The following is an 18,762-nucleotide window of genomic DNA, read 5'->3' on the forward strand; positions in this document are numbered from 1 at the left end:
GTAAGTTCTCCCCTTCCTCTTCCTGTCTTTTTTTTCCATTCCCCATTCTGGTATCTCTCACCCCTACTCACCTGCCCATGTTTTTCCTCTCTTTGCCTCTCCTCCTTCCATGGTTCACTGGCCTCCTATTAAATAGTGGGGCTTGATCTTAATTTTGACAGCAGTAAACAGGGTTACAAAATGGTAATGGTAAGATATGGAGAATTAATATCAATCTTGAGGATGCCTTCTATTAAATTTTTATACAGCTTTATTCTGATTTTATAATTCTGCTCTTACAGTGCTACAGTTTTTGTGAATGCCCTGGAATTGGCAATCTCAAAGATCTTGGTGCACACAAGCAAGAAAAGAGCTGTAATTCTTTAAATCTTGCATCCAAATAAATAGTCACATTTCTGTCCATTATCCTAGGATTAGTTCAAAGTGTTGCTGTACAAAAGACTCCCTTTGAGATATGGAGAACATGACATTCATGGGTAACAGCATGAGTAAAATGCCCACCATCGTTATCCAGGGATATCTAAATGAAAAGTAACATTGCTATGAAAACAGAGGCTTGGTACTATGTAGGAAACTAATTGCCCCTTGACTACTCAGGCTTTTTAGCTACCTGTAAAGTATGGCTGAAAATGTTCCATTTGCCTAGATCTTTCCATTTATGAATCAGGGCAAGGTAGTGGTCCAGTGTGTCTGCTAACTATTTGTAAGCTACCTTTTGGCTCTTGCAGTTTCCCAATGCAAACTTTCTCTTTCAGGTGTTCTATCATTTTTAAACTGAGTTGTATAATGGGAGTATCTTCATTTTTTTTTAAATACCTTTTTGTTTGAAAACAATGAAAATTGGAGTAGGTATATGCCATTTGACCTTCTGGGCCTGCTGTGCATGTGATCATGGCAATGTTTCACTCAGTACCACATACCCATGTTCCCTGGAAATCTAAATATAGAATAGTCATGGTCATACTTTATTGATCCTGGGGGAAATTGATTTTTGCTACAGTTGCACCATAAATAATAGTAATAAAACCATAAATAGTTAAATAGTAATATGTAAATTATGCCAGGAAATAAGTCCAGGACCAGCCTATTGGCTCAGGGTGTCTGACCCTCCAAGGGAGGAGTTGTAAAGTTTGATGGCCACAGGCAGGAATGACTTCCTATGACGCTCTCTGTTGCATCTCGGTGGAATGAGTCTCTGGCTAAATGTACTCCTGTGCCCACCCAGTACATTATGTAGTGAATGGGAGACATTGTCCAAGATGGCATGCAACTTGGGACAGCATCCACTTTTCAGACACCACCGTGAGAGAGTCCAGTTCCATCCCCACAACATCACTGGCCTTACAAATGAGTTTGTTGATTCTGTTGGTGTCTGCTACCCTCAGCCTGCTGCCCCAGCACACAACAGCAAACGTGATCGCACTGGCCACCACAGACTCATAGAACATCCTCAGCATCGTCCAACAGATGTTAAAGGACCTCAGTCTCCTCAGGAAATAGAGACGCTCTGTCCCTTCTTGTAGACAGCCTCAGTGTTCTTTGACCAGTCCAGTTTATTGTCAATTTATATCCCCAGGTATTTGTAATCCTCCACCATGTCCACCCTGACCCCCGGATGGAAACGGGTCACCGGTACCTTAGCTCTCCTCAGGTCTACCACCAGCTCCTTCGTCTTTTTCACATTAAGCTGCAGATAATTCTGCTGACACCATGTGACAAAGTTTCCTACCATAGCCCTGTACTCAGCCTCATCTCCCTTGCTGATGCATCCAATTATGGCAGTCATCTGAAAACTTATGAAGATGACAAGACTCTAGAGTGTAAATGGTGAAGAGAAAGGGAGACAAGACAAGACAGTCCCCTGTAGAGCCCCAGTACTGCTGATCACTCTGTACAAAATGTGCTTCATTCTTAAATGTATTCATCACTTTTGCATCCACTGCATTCTTTGGTAGAGAATTCCACAAATGCACTACTGTGTGAAGAAATTTCTCCTTGTCTGAAAATATCTTGCCCTATATGCTGATACTGTGACTCCTCACACATGATACCATACTCTCACAAACAAGAGGAAACTCCCTCTCTGTCTGGTTTGTCTAACACTGTCAGCACTTAAATTTTTGTTTCAGAGATCCACTGTGGTTGTTCTAAATGTTAGTGAATCAGACCTAAACAATCTATTCTTGCCTTATTTGACATTCTACCATACCAAAAAATTAGCTTGGTGAGCATTGGTTCACTTCGTTCCATAGAAAGTATATTCTATTTTGGGGAGCTGTAAACCGCAATTATTCCATAAACACAAGAGATACTGCATATGCTGGAAATCCAGAGTAACACACACAAAATGCTGAAGGAACTCCACAGGTCAGGTGGCATCTATGGAAAGGAATCAACAGTTGATGATCTGGGCCAAGATCCTTCATCGGGACCAGATAAAAAGGAAGGAGTACAAGCTAGAAATTGGTAGGTGAAGCCATGTGAGAGGGAAGGGGGGAGATGAAATGAGAAGCTGGGAGATGATAGTGGAAAAAGTAAAAGGCTGAAGGAGGAATCTGATAGAGGAAAGGCAACCATGGGAGAAAGGGAAGGTGGTGGGACACCAGAGAGAGGCAATAGGCAGATAAAGAGAAGAGAATAGGTGAGGAGGGTGTCAGAATGGAGAACGGGAGGAACAACATCTAATATTCTGGGTAGTCTCCAACCTGATGGCAAAAATATCTATTTCTTCAACTTCAGATAATTTTTCCCTCCTCCCTTTTCAATTTCCCACTCTGCCCACTCCCTTACTTCTTCCCTTCACCTGCCTATCACCTCCACCTGGTGACCCTCCTCTCTCATGTGGTCCACTCTCTTCTATAAGGTTCCTTCTCCAATTCTTTACCTTTTCTACCTATCACCTTACAGCTTTTTACTTTCCCCCATCTACTTGGCTCCACATATACTCCTTCCCCTCCCACCTTATTCTGGCTTGTTCCCCCTTCCTTTCTAGTCCTGAAGAAGGGTCTTGGCCCAAAATATTGACTTTATTCATAATGCTGCCTGACCTGCTGAGTTCCTCCAGCATTTTGTGTGTGTTGAAGGATGAACATAATGGGTCCTTGAAGGCTAATATGGACACAGTGGGTTGAAGGGCCTCTTTCCATGCCATATGACTCCATGATTATAATTATTTGATATATATTTTATAAACTACAAATAGGTAAAGATACTGAATTTCAAATCGGAAATAAGAGCACTATTTTTAAATATTCTTAATTTGGTAAAAATATAAGTCAAAACAACTAAAGGTAACAGTTACATTTAAAAACCACGTGTATTTCATGAACAATGTTGAAATATTTGAAGGTATAAAACATTTCCAATAAATGCAGATACCAATTAACAATTCAAGCAAGATGCAGCAAGGTTGCTTCATTGCCTCAGCACCTTTTGTTGATCTTTCTCACAGCACAGCTTGCTTCCAAGAAACTTTCTGCTAGATTGGAGCTGATGTTTATAATAAATGGGAATCTATTTGCCTCTTGTTTAGAAACAAGGTCACCCTTGATCAGTCATCAAGCTGCATTATAGAAATGAAATTTGTGTACACACTCATTCAGCAACTGCACAAACTCATCATCGAGTTGTTTACTAAAGTGTCTGACAGAATGGTCTCTGCATTTAGCATCTGTAATGTTGCATTCCCTCCAATAGTTATGGGGTACTGATTGTGGATGATCAGCCATGATCACAGTGAATGGCGGTGCTGGCTCGAAGGGCCGAATGGCCTACTCCTGCGCCTATTGTCTATTGTCTATTTCACCAAGAAGGCAACTCCCCTTCTTAACTGGTCATGCCTGTAGCATCTGTATCCTGGAACATTGAGCTGCTAGTCTGCCCTTCCCTCAGCCATATTCCTGTTATGGCTATGATTTCCCAGTCCCCAGACCCAATCCATGCCCTACGTTCATTTGCCTAACCTGTCAACCTTCTTGCTTTGAAATAAATGTAATTTCAACCCATGGTCTTTCCTCTCTCTTGCTTGTGGTCCTGTCTGCCTGATGATTAACCTTGCTTTCATTGGCTATCATTCCCCAGTTTCTCATTGGCCACTCTTGCTCAACATTGAACCCCTCTACCTCTCTAGTTTAAAACTTTGTGAGTAGCACTAGCAAATCCTGCTTCCAGAATATTGGTCCCCCTTCACTTCAGGGGCAATCTATCTCTTGTAAGATCACTAGAAGAAATCCCAAAGATCCAAGAACTTGAATCCCTGTCTGCTGCACCAGTTTCTCAGCAATGCATTCACCTGAGCGTGTAGAGAGAAATTTGCAAGAAACATAAGGCTATTGTAGCTGATTTTAACTTTCCACACTTTGACTGAGTCTCCCATAATGTAAAAGGACTAGATAGGATAGAGTTTGTCAAATGTGTTTAGGAAAGTTTCCTTAATCAGTATGTAGAAGCCCCAGTGAAAGAGTGTGTAATATTTAATCTGCTATTTGGAGATGAGACAGGACAGGTGAGAGAAGTTTGTGTAGGGGAACACTTTGCATCTAGTCATCATAATGCCATTAGTTTCAAAGTTAATACGCAAAAAAATGTAGGGAATCTTAATTCTCAAGAGATATTAAGGCCCTGGTTTAGAAAAACAAGGGGGTGTCTAGTAGCTATAGGCAGGTGAGAACAAATGGGGTGCTTATGGAGTATAAGAAATGCAAAGGAACACTTAACAAAGAAATCAAGAGGGCTAAAAGAAGGCATGAGATTGCCTTAGCAATCAAAATGAAGGAGAATCCTCCTCTGGAAGATTGGGATGCTAATCCATCTGTGGAGCCAAAAGAGATGAGGGAAATCTTAACCTTTTTTGCATCTGTATTTACTTAGGAGCCGGACACACAGAGTCTAGAGAAGTGAGGCAAAGTGGCATCAACCATGGACCATATAAAGACTACAAAGGAGTAGGTCTTTGCTGTCTTGAGGCTAATTAGGGTGGATAAATCTCCAGGGTTTTACAAGGTGTTCCCTCGGACCCTGTAGGAGGCAAGTGCGGAATTTGCAGGAGCCCTAGCAGGGATATTTAAATCATCCTTAGTAACAGGTGAAGTACTGGAGGATTGGAGGATAGCCAATGTTGTTGCACTATTTAAGAAAGGCTCCAAAAGTAAACCAGAAAATTATAGGTTGGCAAGCCTGACATCAGTAGTGAGAAAGTTATTGGAAAGTAGTCTAAGGGACTATGAGTATTTGGATAGACATGGACTGAATAGGGATAGTCAGCATGACTTTGTGCACAGTAGGTTGTGTCTAACCAATTTTATAGAGTTTTTTTGAGAAAGTTACCAGGAAAGTTAATGAAAGCAAAGCAGTGGATGTTGTCTACATGGACTTTAGCAAAGTATTCGACAAGGATCCGTATGGGTGGTTGGTCAAGAAGGTTCAGCCGCTCAGCATTCAAGATGAAGTGGTAACTTGGATTAGAGAGCCATAGTAGATGGTTCCTCTCCAACTGGAGGCCTGTGACTAGAGGAGTGCCGAAGGGGTCAGTACTGGGTCTGCTGTTGTTTGTCATCTATATCAATGATCTGAATGATAACGTGGTTAACTGGATCAGCAAATTTGTGGATGACACCAAGATTGGGAGTGTAGTAGACAGTGAGGAAGACTGTCAGAGCTTGCAGCAGGATCTGGATCCATTGGAAAAATGGCAGATGGAATTTAATATAGACAAGTGTGAGGTGTTGCACTTCAGTACGTTCAACCAGGGTAGGTTTTACACAGTGAAAGAGGAGTGCAGTAGAACAAAGGGATCTGGGAATACAGGTCCATAATTCATTCAAAGTGGCGGTAGTGGCAGATAGCATCGTAAAGAAAGCTTTTGGCACATTGGGCTTCATAAATCGAAGTGCTGAGTACAGGAGATGGGATGTTATGTTGAAATTTATAAGACATTGATTAGGCCTAATTGGGAGTATTGTGTGCAGTTTTGGTCACCTACGTACAGTAAAGATGTAAATAAGGTTGAAAGAGTACAGAAAAAATTACAGGGATGTTTGCTGGGACCTGAGTTATAAGGTCTCTTTCCTTACCTCTCCTGGTGGTCACCCAACCATTGTAGCCTGAACTTCAGGTGTGACCACCTCTCTAAAGCTCTTGCCTATGACGCTCTCAGCATCCTAGACAATCCCAAATACATCCAACAATGCAGCTGGGTGCATTTCCTACAATAGTCATCAGGGACACCGGCAGTCTCCCTGATCTCCCAAACCCTACAAGAGAAGCGTGCCACCAATTACCAGTTAGGTCAGTGGCAAATGGAGGAAATACCACCTTACTTCCACATTGCTCAGCCCTGTAAGAATATTATTAGTTTCAAAGTTCAAAGTAAACCTTATTCTTCTTCTGCAGGTATATTTAGCAAATCTATAGAACAGTAACTGCAAACAGGATCAATGAGGGGAGTATATTTTCAAAGGGTTGCGATATTTCAGATTGTTGTACAAGATAATAAACAGCAGTGACTGTGCTCAGGACAATATTATCCTGGCTTTAAAGGCCTTGGGTTGTCCCAGTGTTGTAAAAATGATTAATTTCTCCTGAATTATTCTCACTAAAAGTTATGGTGAACTGCCTAATGCCATACCCAATGTACAATCTTCCGGCTATGCCAATATGTGAACTCCAAAATCATCATTTTTTTCATAATAAATTTTGATACAGTACATTATTAAATGCCTTCTTGAAATCTGAGAACAGCACATCTACAACCCATGTTACTTCTTCATAGTGGTCGAAGCCATGTTGGCTTTATCCAATTACCTTATATTTCTCCAGGTGTTTTAGAGTCTGAGTCAAACAGCAGCAAAACAGACTCTTCATGAGGTCCTTCAACCACCACACACGAGCCTTGGCTATTCTAGTGCTCATCCAGATAATTATTAAATGCTGCGAGCATAACTGTCTTCTTCAGCTTTTCAGGCATTGCAATCCTGAATGCAACCACCGTCAAAGTGAAAACATTTTTCTCAGATCTCCTCTAATTCTTAAGTCCACGATTATAGTTGGTTATAAATATCTCTGTTATGGGGGAAAGTTTCTCATTCTCCACCCTGTCTATGCCCTCATAATTTCGCATAACCTCTATGGCAGACCTCAGTCAGTCTCCACGAAACAAGCAAAACAGATCTGTCCCCTGGTCTCTCCTCACAACTAAGAATTCCATTTCAAGATAGCATCCTGATGAATATCATGCAATAATAATTTTAATATTTCTATGACTATCATTAAGTTAACTGGCCTGTAGTTTCCTGCTTTCTCTTTCCTTCCCTTTCAGAATTTGGTTCTTAACTCTGGGCAGGCAACGTGTTCAAAAATATTTCAATTAAGACACAGCAGAGGGTTATTTTAATGCGCATTCTTCTTCGGCCTGCGGGCCGCCGTAGGGAGGCGGGTGTTGCTGCTGATCATGACAGTGGAACCTAAGTACGGTATAACCGTTTGAACACGGCGCTTCTCATCATGGCTGAGCCGAGTGTGAGTCAAACAAAGGTAAGTCGAGTTAGTTGGGGGCATGTGTTTGTCCGGGGCGAAGATTTTGGATCGACCGAGATGTCGGGCAGGCGGCGCAAAGTGTGACGGGCCCTGTCCAAGCTGAACTCGGCGCAACGCTGAAGCCACGGGACACGGCGGGCTGGCCTGATAAAGGGTCTCGGCCCGAAGCTTCCATTCTGCCTGACTCGCTGAATTCCTCCAACATTTTTGTGTGTAGTCTTCAAGATTCCCAGTACCTGCTGTATCTCTTGTGTTTAGGGGGTGCATTTGATTGCTGGCGTGGTTTTTATACTCTCTGTTAATTTGCTTTTTAAAATGTCCTTGTCGCCATTTATCTTTTCTGTACGCCTTTGATGTAGCACGAGCAATTCATCCTAAGTTTAGCGACAACGATCCAGGAGAAATAAATAATGTTTTACAACTCTGGGACGTCCCAAGCCCATTTAAAACCAGGCGAATACTGTAAGCTTGGGCACTATCTGTTTATCTTGCACAGCAGTTTGAAATATTGTAATCCTTTAAAATACATTCATCTTGTTTTTTTCTACTTTACAAAAATATTTAGTGATTTACAGAACTATTGGGTACTGTTTTATTTGACATTAATGCTGATACGTGTGTTTGTGTGGGTTGCATAATAGGCGATTTGGTGCGTGGATGTGTTCCGATCAGTGAAACCGAAAGGATTTTGTGCAACACGAGTTTAAGTAAAACTGAGCACTGCATTTTGCATTGAACTGTGACAATGGTAAAATAGGACTGCTTAGATTAAAAGACATATCTAAGTTGGTTTTAATTATCAGGTATTCTATTCTGTAAGGCTGAAGCTGTGGTTCTTAATCAACATTTCTTTAGTGGTTTATAATTGTATTTAGCACTAGTGATAGATCTGTAGGAATGATAGTCTTCACCAGAAAATACAGGTTAAGCAAGAATGAATAACAGATCTGGGAGCTGATTAAATAAAAATTTAAACCATTCTTGGATTGGAAATTCCACTGTCCCTTAAGGGATTTAAAAAAAAACAACTCAACAACTCTTAAGAGCTGAGGTCTAATTAAAAAGAAAACTTGTGACCCTTTAAAGAAACACCTGCAGAAAGAATGTGGACTATACTTGCGTTAAGGGGCTTGGAAGGCTGTACATAATCGAGATATTGTCCTAAAATTGCAGCTTCACATAATGATTTGAGAGAACCAAACGTTTTAAAATCTGGATGTGGGCTTTGAGAAATGGCACAGCTGTATTACAGTAAGGAGGCAACATTTCTAGTTACCTGCGATCTTTGTATATCCAAAGAGTTAGCTTTCACAAAACTGTGGCAAAAGAGGGTCGATATGTTTGAATTTTGTCCAAAGAAGCTTTGTAGAAATGTCAACATCCAGGAGTTTTGTTTATACATGTATCTGGCCTATTTTTCTGTAGCAGAAAACGGGTGCTGATAAATATAAAATCTCTTTTTAACCAGTCAATGTGCTCTCATTGTAAATACAAAATTTTAGGAAATCTTGAAGTAAAGTAACATATTGTTGTTGTTTGCAGTTCTGGTTGCCCAGCTATAAGAAGAATATCATTCATCTGGAAAGGGTGCCAAAAAGATTTGCAAGGATGTTCCTGGAGAGCTTCGGTTAATTAGAAGAGTCCGGATAGGTTGGGATGTTTTTCCCTAGAGTGTACGAGGCTCGGGATGACCTTTATAGAGGCTTATAAAATCATAAGGAGTGTAGATAAAGTGAATGGTCACCTCTTTCCCAGGGTAGGACATAAGTTTGAGGTGCGAGGGGTAAGATATTGTAGGAATCGGAGGAGCAATATTTTCATTCTGAGGGTGATGGGTATTTGGAATGAGCTGCCAGAAGAAGCTGTAGAAGTGGGTACAATTAGAATGATTTTCAAAACAAAAATCATTTTGACAGGTACATGGATATGAAAGGTTTAGATGGGCCAAACAGAGATAAATAGGACTAGCTTAAGTAAGCACTTGGTCGGTGTTGACAAGTTGGTCTGAAGGGCCATTTCTGTGTTGTACAGCTCAGACTCTATTAAAATGCATCAGTCAGCTAAAATACTGATACCATCTAGGAAAGGGGAGCAGATTTAACATACTTACTGAGGCCAGTAGGAACGAAAGCATGAAAAATACTGTGTCAAACCAGAGGAACTTCTGCAATTTTTTTTGGTTGTGTAGTGGGATTTTACCTTAAATGTGTGATCTCTCAGCCATAAAATAAGAACAGGAGCTACAGTCAACCACAGAGTTACTGTAGTCAGAATCAGGTTTATCATCACTGACATATGCCACGAAATTTGTTTTGCAGCAGCAGTACAGTGAAGGACATATAAATTACAAAAAGTTACAAAAATAAATGAATAATGCAAAAGACAAATAACAAGCTAGTGTTCATGTGTTTAAGGACCATTAGAAGTCTGATGGCAGAGGTGAAGCAGCGGTTTTTAAAACATTGAGTGTGGTCTTCAGGCTGCTGTGTATTCCTCCCCAATGGTAGTAACACGAAGAGTGCATGTCCTGGATGGTAAGGGTCTTTAATTATGGGAGCACAGGAAACTCAATGAAAATAGTAGAAGGAATATAGAAAGCAACACACACAAGATGCTGGAGGAACTCAGCAAGTCAGACAGCATCTATGAAAAGGACTAAATAGTCAAAGTTTTGGGCCAAGAGCCTTCTTTAGGACTGAAAAGGAAGGGATGGATGCCTGAATAAGAAGGTGGGGAGAGGAGAAAGGGGCTAGCTGGGAGGTTATAGGTGAAGCCAGGTGGATGGGAAAGTTCAAGGGCTGGAGAAGGAGGAATCTGATTGGCGAGGAGAGTGGACAATAGGAGAAAGGGAAGGAGGAGGGGACCCAGGGGAAGTAATAGGCAAGTGAGAAAACGTAAAAGGTCATAGTGGGGAATGAGCGGGGGGTGTTGGAGTTTGTTCAGAATAAGAATGGGAATCAGAATGAATATGCTTAGCCACTGGGAAGTCCTGCTTGTGGTGGATGGTGTGGAGGTGCTTGACGAAGTGGTCCCCCAATTTATGACGGGTCTCACCAATATAGAGGAGGCTGCGTCGAGAGCAGCAGATATAATAGACGACCCCAGCAGGTTCGTGGGTGAAGTGTTGCCTCCTCACCTGGAAGGACTGTTTTGGGGCCCTGAATGGAGGTGAGGGAGGAGGTGTACAGGCAAGCTGTAGCACTTGGGGTGCTTGCATGGAGAAGTGCCTGGACGGAGATTAGTGGGAGGGATGAATGGTCAAGGGAATCACAGGGAGCAATCCCTGCGGAAAGCGGAGGAAGGGAGAGGTAAAGATACATTTAGTGATGGAAGCTGCAGAGGATAATGTGTTGGCTGTGGCAGCTGATGGGGTGAGCGCAGATGTACAGGAAATGGAGGACAGTGAATATATATAAAACCTCCTGTGTTATCCATCTTGTCAATGACTTTAGTTCTGTGGCAGTCTTGAGCTGCCCTAGCACATACATAATCAGCATGCAAATAAATTATCGTCTTTCCAGCGAGACTGTCTTAAGAAAAATATCAAACTACACATAAACAGGAAAGTGCTCGGGAGGGATTGATAGATTTAAAATAAGTATATTAAGGTCAAACTGGATTAAGGCAGTGCTGTCTTGATAATATCGGCTAGAAGCAATTGGATATTCGCAAATTGAATCCAGTTGCAGCAGAGGTAAGTCAATGACATAATTGGACAACATCAGCCTTTTTATCAGGTTGATGAAAAACAAATGTCTGATTGAAATATGCACTGAGTTCCATCAAAGTATGAGTTTTCCAGGAAAGAGAAATGTTTCAAGGACATTGCTTTGGACTGATTTAAAATAATGTAACATTTTGGTGACATGACCCAGACCCCATGATTGCTCCAAATGGAGGGAGATCAGTTGGGAAGGTGTTGGGAAGATTTTTGTAATGGGAGCACAGGCACAATGTGTAGGTATCATAAATATCCTGCCCACTTGCCCCATAAGTCACTAGACCCAAGAGCGGCAAAGTCTGTTGTTCCTACTATTCAACTATCTCAAAACGCATAGAGCCTCAGTAGAATCATTCTGAAATCTAGAAAGACACAAACTGAACAAAAAAAAACAAATGTCAGTATTTTATCAAAACTGAAAATCAGATGAAGCTGGAATTCTGCAACCAGAATGATAATGTCAAATATTGGGCAGCATTTAGAGGGGAAAAGTTATGTTTTAGACCAGGATGTCAAATGTAGTCTTCTGGAAGTTTTATCGGAAAATCCACAGGCTTCTAATGATAACTGAGTTGAGAATGCCAAATAAAAATTTTCCAGGAATCTCAGGTTTTTTTTGAGGAATTGCATTAAACTGGAAGGAAAAATCTATTGTCAGTTATGAAAATGAGAGACAAAAATATATTTGGCATTGAGAGATAGTTAATCTGGGTAAATGACAACAGCTGAATCATTGAATGGAATTTGTTAAACCAAGAACAATTGAGTAACTTGAAACTAAAGGCCATAGGTAATGCATGTTTAATGACGCATCCAGTAAAAATTCAAAGAAACCTGTTTGCCCATAGTAGTTGGAATGTGGAATCTGATCAATGAAGGATAAAGTAAAAGATGCAGGCATTTAAATAAGGAGATGTAAGAGTTATTTTGCATGAAATATAAACATCAGCTTAGCTTGGTTGGGCCAAATGGCCTGTTTCTGTGTTCAGAGGTCCAATTTAATGTCAGAGAAATGTATACAATATACATCCTGAAGTACTTTTTCTTCACCAACAGCCACGAAAACAGAGAAGTGCCCCAAAGAATGAACGACAGTTAAATGCAAGAACCCCAAAGTACCCCCCAAGCTCCCCTCCCTCCCGCGTGTAAGCGGCAGTGAGCAACAATCCCCCTCCCCCCACCGGCAAAATAAAGCAAGCATCAGCACTGTCACCAAGCACCCAGCCGTGAGCAAAGCAATAGCAAAGACACAGACTTGCAGTTACCCCAAAAACTTTGTGTTTCACCCAGCATTAGACATACTGCAGATTCTCTCTCTCCCTAATAAGGGAGAAAGAGATGTCTACAGTTTCCCAGCGGGTGGGGAGACATAACAAACAACTCGCTGTTTACTGTGTTAAAAGTCCATTACATCGCTTTTTTCGAGCTCTGTGCCCAATGATCGCAAAGATCCTGGGTCTTTGGGCCCACAGCAGTAGATTTTCCGTCTCCCCCGATGACACATGGGTCTCCTGCTGTGACACTGACCCTTAATCTGCCCATCTCCATAGCCCCGAGATCTTAGACTTTCGAATTCGAGCTGGACTCTCAGGTCAAACCCTTGGTGTGCCAAACAATGACCAGTCCTGAAACCCTGAGAACGGGCCCCATTCCTGCAAAGAACCGTAGTCAGCATGTAACTCCAGGTCAGGGTCTTGAAAAGAACCCTGAAAGGGAAAAATTAGGATATTAAAGATGGAAATAGAGCTGTTTCCGAAGATGCAAGCAGAGGAGTCGCCATTTAACGCTATCTTAACTTTGCTCCGCCTCCCCATTATTAGTTCTACATCAATTAGACTTGCTCTTCATTCATCAAGGTCATAGCTGATTATTTTATCTGTCCATAATTTTACCTGCACTATCCCAATATCGATTGCTTATTATTTAGAAATCTATGTCCTGTTTTGAATGAACGATGGAAGAGATTCCAAAGCCCTCCAGGCTACAAAATTGTAAAGATTTGCCATCACTGCATGAAGAAATTTCTCCACATTACATGACTTGCCTCTTATTCTAAGATTATGATCCATGATTTGAGACTCCTTTTGAGCTCTGTAGGAATTTTTGAAAATTTCAGTGAGAGTTCGTAGTGTTCTTTTAAACTCTAAGGATACAGGTCCAGTTCACTCAAGCTCTCTTCATGGAAGTTCACTAACCCTGGAACCAACCTGGGTTCTCTCAAGTGTATTTCTTTCTTGGGTAAATAGTTAAAAACTACACAATACTCCAGATACATAAGGCCCTGCAGAATTGCAGTAAGAGTTCTTTACTCACATTCTTAAGTTCTTTTGTGACAAAGGCTATCAAGTTATCTCCTTACTCGAAGAAGGATATACTGGCTTTGGAGGCAGTGCAGAGGAGATTCACCAGGTTGATTCCAGAGATGAGGGGGTTAGACTATGATGAGAGATTGAGTCACTTGGGACTGTACTTGCTGGAATTCAGAAGAATGAGGGAAGATCTTATAAAAACATTTAAAAAATTATGAGAGCGATAAATAAGATAGAGGCAGGAAAGTTGTTTCCACTGGTAGGTGAGACTAGAACTAGGGGAGATAGCTTCAAGATTTGGGGAGTAGACTTAGGATGGAGATGAGGAGGAACTACTTTTCCCAGAGAGTGGTGAATCTGTAATTCTCTGCCCAATGAAACAGTGGAGGCTACCTCAGTAAATATATTTAAGACAAAGTTGGATAGGTTTTTGCATAGTAGGGCAATTGAGGGTTATGGGGAAAAGGCAGGTAGGTGGAGATGAGTCCATGGCCAGATCAGCCGTGATCTTATTGAATGGCGGAGCAGGCTCTATGGGCCAGTTGGCCTACTCCTGCTCCTATTTCTTATGTTCCTGTGTTCTTGGTTGCTTCTTGCACCTGCATATTGGCTTTCAGTTACATGGGAGCAAGGACACCTAGGTTTCTTTTGAACATTAATGTTACCCAATCTGTCACCATTTCTGTTCTATGCACAAAGTGGATAACTTTTGTTTACACACTTACCATGTTCTTGCTCTCTCAGCATGTCTTTATCATTTTGATCCTTCCTTACACCTACCTTCCTGCTTTTGTATCTTTAGCAAATTTGGGAAAATATTGGTCCTTCAATCAAATTGTTAGAAAAAATTGTGGATATCTGGTGCCCAAACACCATTCTGAAATACCCCTCGAGATGCTGCCTGCAAAGCTGACAAAGATCATTCCCATTCATTGCTTTTTGTCTAATAACCAATTCACAATCCATGTCAGTACAATATCTTTAACCAGGTATTTTTCAGAAAACCTTTTGAGAATCAAATGTATAACATACACTACTTCCCTCTGTATATTCTACCAGTCATATCCTTGAATTCAAGATTAGTTGAACGTGATTTTCCTTTACTAAATTTATGCTGAATCTGTGGAGTCCTGTTATTTTTAAGGTATCCTGTTATTACATCGTTATAAACTATAGCAGTTTCTTTTTAACAGGAGCTACTAACAGATTGTGTTCAATTTCCTTCCTTTATTAAATAGTAAGGTTAAATTTGCAACCTGCCAGTCATGGAAACAGTTCCATAACCTATAGAGCTCTTGATAAATACCCACTTCAAAAATCTGAGTTGTGGATTGTTAGATTCTCAGAATTTATTGGCATTTAGTTCCATCATTTTCTGCAGTACATTTTAAGCTGATAATTATTTTCCTGCAGTTCCTCATTCTTGGTACATATTTTATTACCTTGTATTTCTGGTAGGTCTGTGAGGGAAGTGCCCAATATTTAATTCTTCCATTTCCTTATAAATTCATCTATTTTTGCCTATAAGAGACTACATTTACTCTTGCTAGTCTTGTCCCTATTCACTTGCCCATGGAAGCTCTTACAGTTGACTCTTAAATTGACCTATTTACTCTCATTCTACCTTCCTTTGCTCTAACAATTCTAAAGTGTTCCTAATATTTAGGAAAACTGATAGTTTTAGCAACTTCATAAGTTTTTCTTGAATTTAGTATTCCCTTCAGTTTCTGCTGCCAGAGGTAGATGAACCGGGAAGGCTTCAGTGTGCCAAAGGACTACATGTTTTTGTGTGTTTGAAGAATATTCTTCAAGTGGATCTGTAAACAACCTGAGATGTTTAGGTTCAAAGTAGGTTTGTGAGGTTGTATTTTTAATTTTCCTCATATTTGTAATCATCTGTTTGCTTGTTGCCTGTCACCAAATAGTTACAGTGTAGAAGGAACCATTTGGCCTTTTAATTTGAAGCCTGTTCTGTGGAAGATCAATCCAAGTAATTCTTCTTTATTTTCACAGACACTTTCATTTACTTATCCAGCTCCCTTTTGAATCCCATAACTAAATTTGTTTCCATCTCTATCACTCTATCAATATGTTCTAGACCAGAACTACCAGCTATACCTTTTCTAAAAGCAAAACATCTTCACATCTCTTTGTTTTTGGTTCTTTGGCTAATTACCTTTACTGTCTGTTGCCTGGTTCTTTTGTGTTTTTGCCAGTGGGAATAATTTTAGACCTCCTCATGTAATAATCAGAAGCTATTGCAGTCTTTTCCATTCTAAGGAAAACAACCTCAGCTTTCCCAGTCTTTCTGCATATGCACTGTATAGTCCTTTGACCTTGGAATAGTTTGCTAACCTCTTCTGGAAGGGGGAAGATGCCAGAATAAAAAGGTAGATGGGAGGGAAGGAGGTCAAGCCGGAAGTTGATGGCTGAAGCCAGGCGGGAGGAAGAGGTAAAGGTCTGGAGAAGAAGGAATCTGATAGGAGAGGAGAGTGGGCCATGGGAGAAAGGGAAGAAGGAAGGGTATCAGGAGGAGATGATAGGCAGGTAAGGGGAAGAGGTAAGAGGCCAGAATAGGGAAATGAAGAAGAGGGAACTGGGAGGGGGAAAAATTGCCAGAAGGAGAAATCGATGTTCATGCCATATGTTTTCATTACCTTGTCCACCTTTATCTCCACTTTCAAATACTCCATAGGTTTCTGTGTTCTAGAAACGCTTCCTGCTGGGTACCGTACATGTGCTATCCTAGTTTAGGATCTCAAAATGTATTACTTTGTGCTTATCTGTGTTAAATTCCGTTTGCTATTCCTTTCTTTCTCTTCTCACTCTTTCCACCAAATACAACACCTTTTATTTTGTTCCATATTAAATTTGAAATGCCACCTACATATCCTTCCACTGGCTTGTATGTCCTTGAAGTCATTCTTACAGTTTGTGTTGCTTTGGTTAGTCTCTACACCTGCTAACTTTCAAACGTTACCTTAAAAGACATTTGATCACTTAATTAAAGGTGTTTTACAAATCACATTTTACACTCACCAAATGCTGATGAGATAAAACAAGTTCTGACTTTGTAACGGAACAGGTGCATAATTGTTTGTGTTCTCTCGTTCTATGCTGACAGCAGAGCCAAACATGTCTTCTTGACACCAAGACATTCCTTTTAAATGCTTCAGCCTCATATTAGCTATGTTTTGTTTCAATGTAGTTTTCTCTGCAGCTCAGAGTTGTGTGTAAGAACTGATTTGTAAATGCTTTAGCCATTTATTTAGGTATTTTGTATGTCTGCCCTGAATGATCTGCAAGATTAAGATGCATTTTATAATTTTTCCAAAAAATGATGTTTTAGTCACCAAAAATCCACATTTTATATCCAACTTCTGTCCTTGCCAGTAAAGGCCTGATTTTTTAAAAAAGGTACCAGTAACCTGTTATTGATTTAAATAGTTGTACAACAGGAAAAATTTCAGTGAGTTAGCACTTTTTTGCTAAGAAAGGCATGGGTTTCCTATGCACTGCAAAGATTTGAACGCGTTATCTTGCTGACTATACAGTACTATTCTGTTGAAGGTACCTCCTTTAAATTGGTATGTTCAATGAAGGATTTTTTGGTGAATGTGAAAGATCCCAATGTACTATTTTGGTTTGATTAATTCCTGTTTTGTGTACTATATGTACGTATATTTGTCATGTCAATTGAAGTATAAGATATCTCCCATTCTTTTATAGGAGAGCAGATTATCAGCTGATGTTGAACCATTTGTGCCAAAGCAGCAAGCAGTAGAAATGAGATGGACAGAATCTGCTTCATTGCCCAGATATTTAACAACCTGCTATCCTTTCGTTCAAGATCCTTATGTGGATGGGTGAATATATTTAATATTTCTATGTGCTGACAAAAAGTCATAATTCTGAACTTTACTCAAACAAAGATTGCATTTATTCACCATACCAATTATGGTGCCAAGAAGGATTGAGTATAGCAGTGACGTGCAACAACGGGCCTGAGAATGCTTCAGTTTGGCTCACGTCAGTAAGAGCTAAATTGCCCTCACTTGCCGTTCTCCTATGCGCACTTGAGCGTTTAATAGCTTTAGAATGTTTTTTTTAACAGAACATTAACTAAAATAATAGCATATGTTTGTTTTAACAGCTAAATACATGTACTTAATTGAATAAATCACCTGGAACTTGCACTCTCCTTCATTTGAAATGAATGAAATTCGTGAGCCTGACCCAAGGCCTAACAGATTCAGTGGGCAGATTTTCTAGCATATCTGCTAGAAAAATGCTGCATGATATTAGCTATTCATTGCCAACATCAAAGAACAGTCAAACTCAGAGTAGTGAGAACCTGTCCGAAATTTTGGAACTTTTGATTGAGCAGTGCTTTCTGCAATAAAGGTATGCACCACAGGGTTATAGTATTGGGGAAAGAAGACTGAGAGAGAGCATCCAGTTTTCTCAGGAACTAAGGGAATAAGGAGAGGTGAAGAGAATCTGATTGATAATTTTAAAAATTTCTATCAACTTGGATAGACAGAATCATTATTCCAAGCATAAAGTGTCGCAGCAAGAACCTTGCACTTAACGTCAATAAGACCAAAGAGCTAGTTGTGGACTTCAGAAAGGGTAGGACAAGGGATCATGAACCAATCCTTATAGAGGGACCGGAAGTGGAGAGAGTGAGCAATTTCAAGTTCCTGGATATCAAGATCTCTGAGGAACTAACCTGTTCCCAACACACTGATGCAGATGTAACGAAGGCAGGACAGCGGCTATATTTAATTTCGAGTTTGAGATTTGGTTTGTCACCTGAGACACTTGAAAACTTCTACAGATGTACCATGGAGAGCATTCTGATAGGCTGCATCACTGTCTGGTATGGGAGGGGCTACTGCATAGGATCAAAAGAGGCTACAGAAAGTTGTAAAGTTAGTCAGTTCCATCTTGGGTACTAGCCTCCATAGTATCCAAGACATCTTCAAGGAGCGGTACCTCAGACAGGCCACGTCCATCATTCAGGACGCCATCACCCAGGGCAAGGCCTTTTCTCACTGTTACCATCAGGAAGGAGGTAAAGAAACCTGAAGGCAGACACGCAGCGATTCAGGAACAGCCTCTTCCCCTCTGCCATCTGATTCCTAAATGGACACTGAACTGATGAACACTACCTCACTTTTATTATTTCTGTCTTGG

The 18,762-nt window shown here is 40.6% G+C and overlaps 1 protein-coding gene across 3 annotated transcripts in view; it reads left to right on the forward strand.

Annotated features, from left to right (window-relative positions):
• Positions 1–7,404: 7,404 nt before the first annotated feature.
• LOC134357387 (selenocysteine insertion sequence-binding protein 2-like) overlaps positions 7,405–18,762 on the forward strand; it is an 82,105-nt gene continuing 70,747 nt past the window's right edge. For all 3 annotated transcript variants that reach the window (XM_063068905.1, XM_063068904.1, XM_063068906.1), the window contains exons 1-2: positions 7,405–7,530; positions 17,293–17,429. In XM_063068905.1, coding sequence (XP_062924975.1) covers positions 17,355–17,429 — 75 coding nt within the window. In that variant the 5' untranslated portion in view covers positions 7,405–7,530; positions 17,293–17,354. The remainder of the gene's footprint in view (positions 7,531–17,292; positions 17,430–18,762) is intronic.

This window comes from Mobula hypostoma, chromosome 16 (assembly GCF_963921235.1).
Source record: "Mobula hypostoma chromosome 16, sMobHyp1.1, whole genome shotgun sequence".
NCBI classification, from domain to species: Eukaryota; Metazoa; Chordata; class Chondrichthyes; order Myliobatiformes; family Myliobatidae; genus Mobula; species Mobula hypostoma.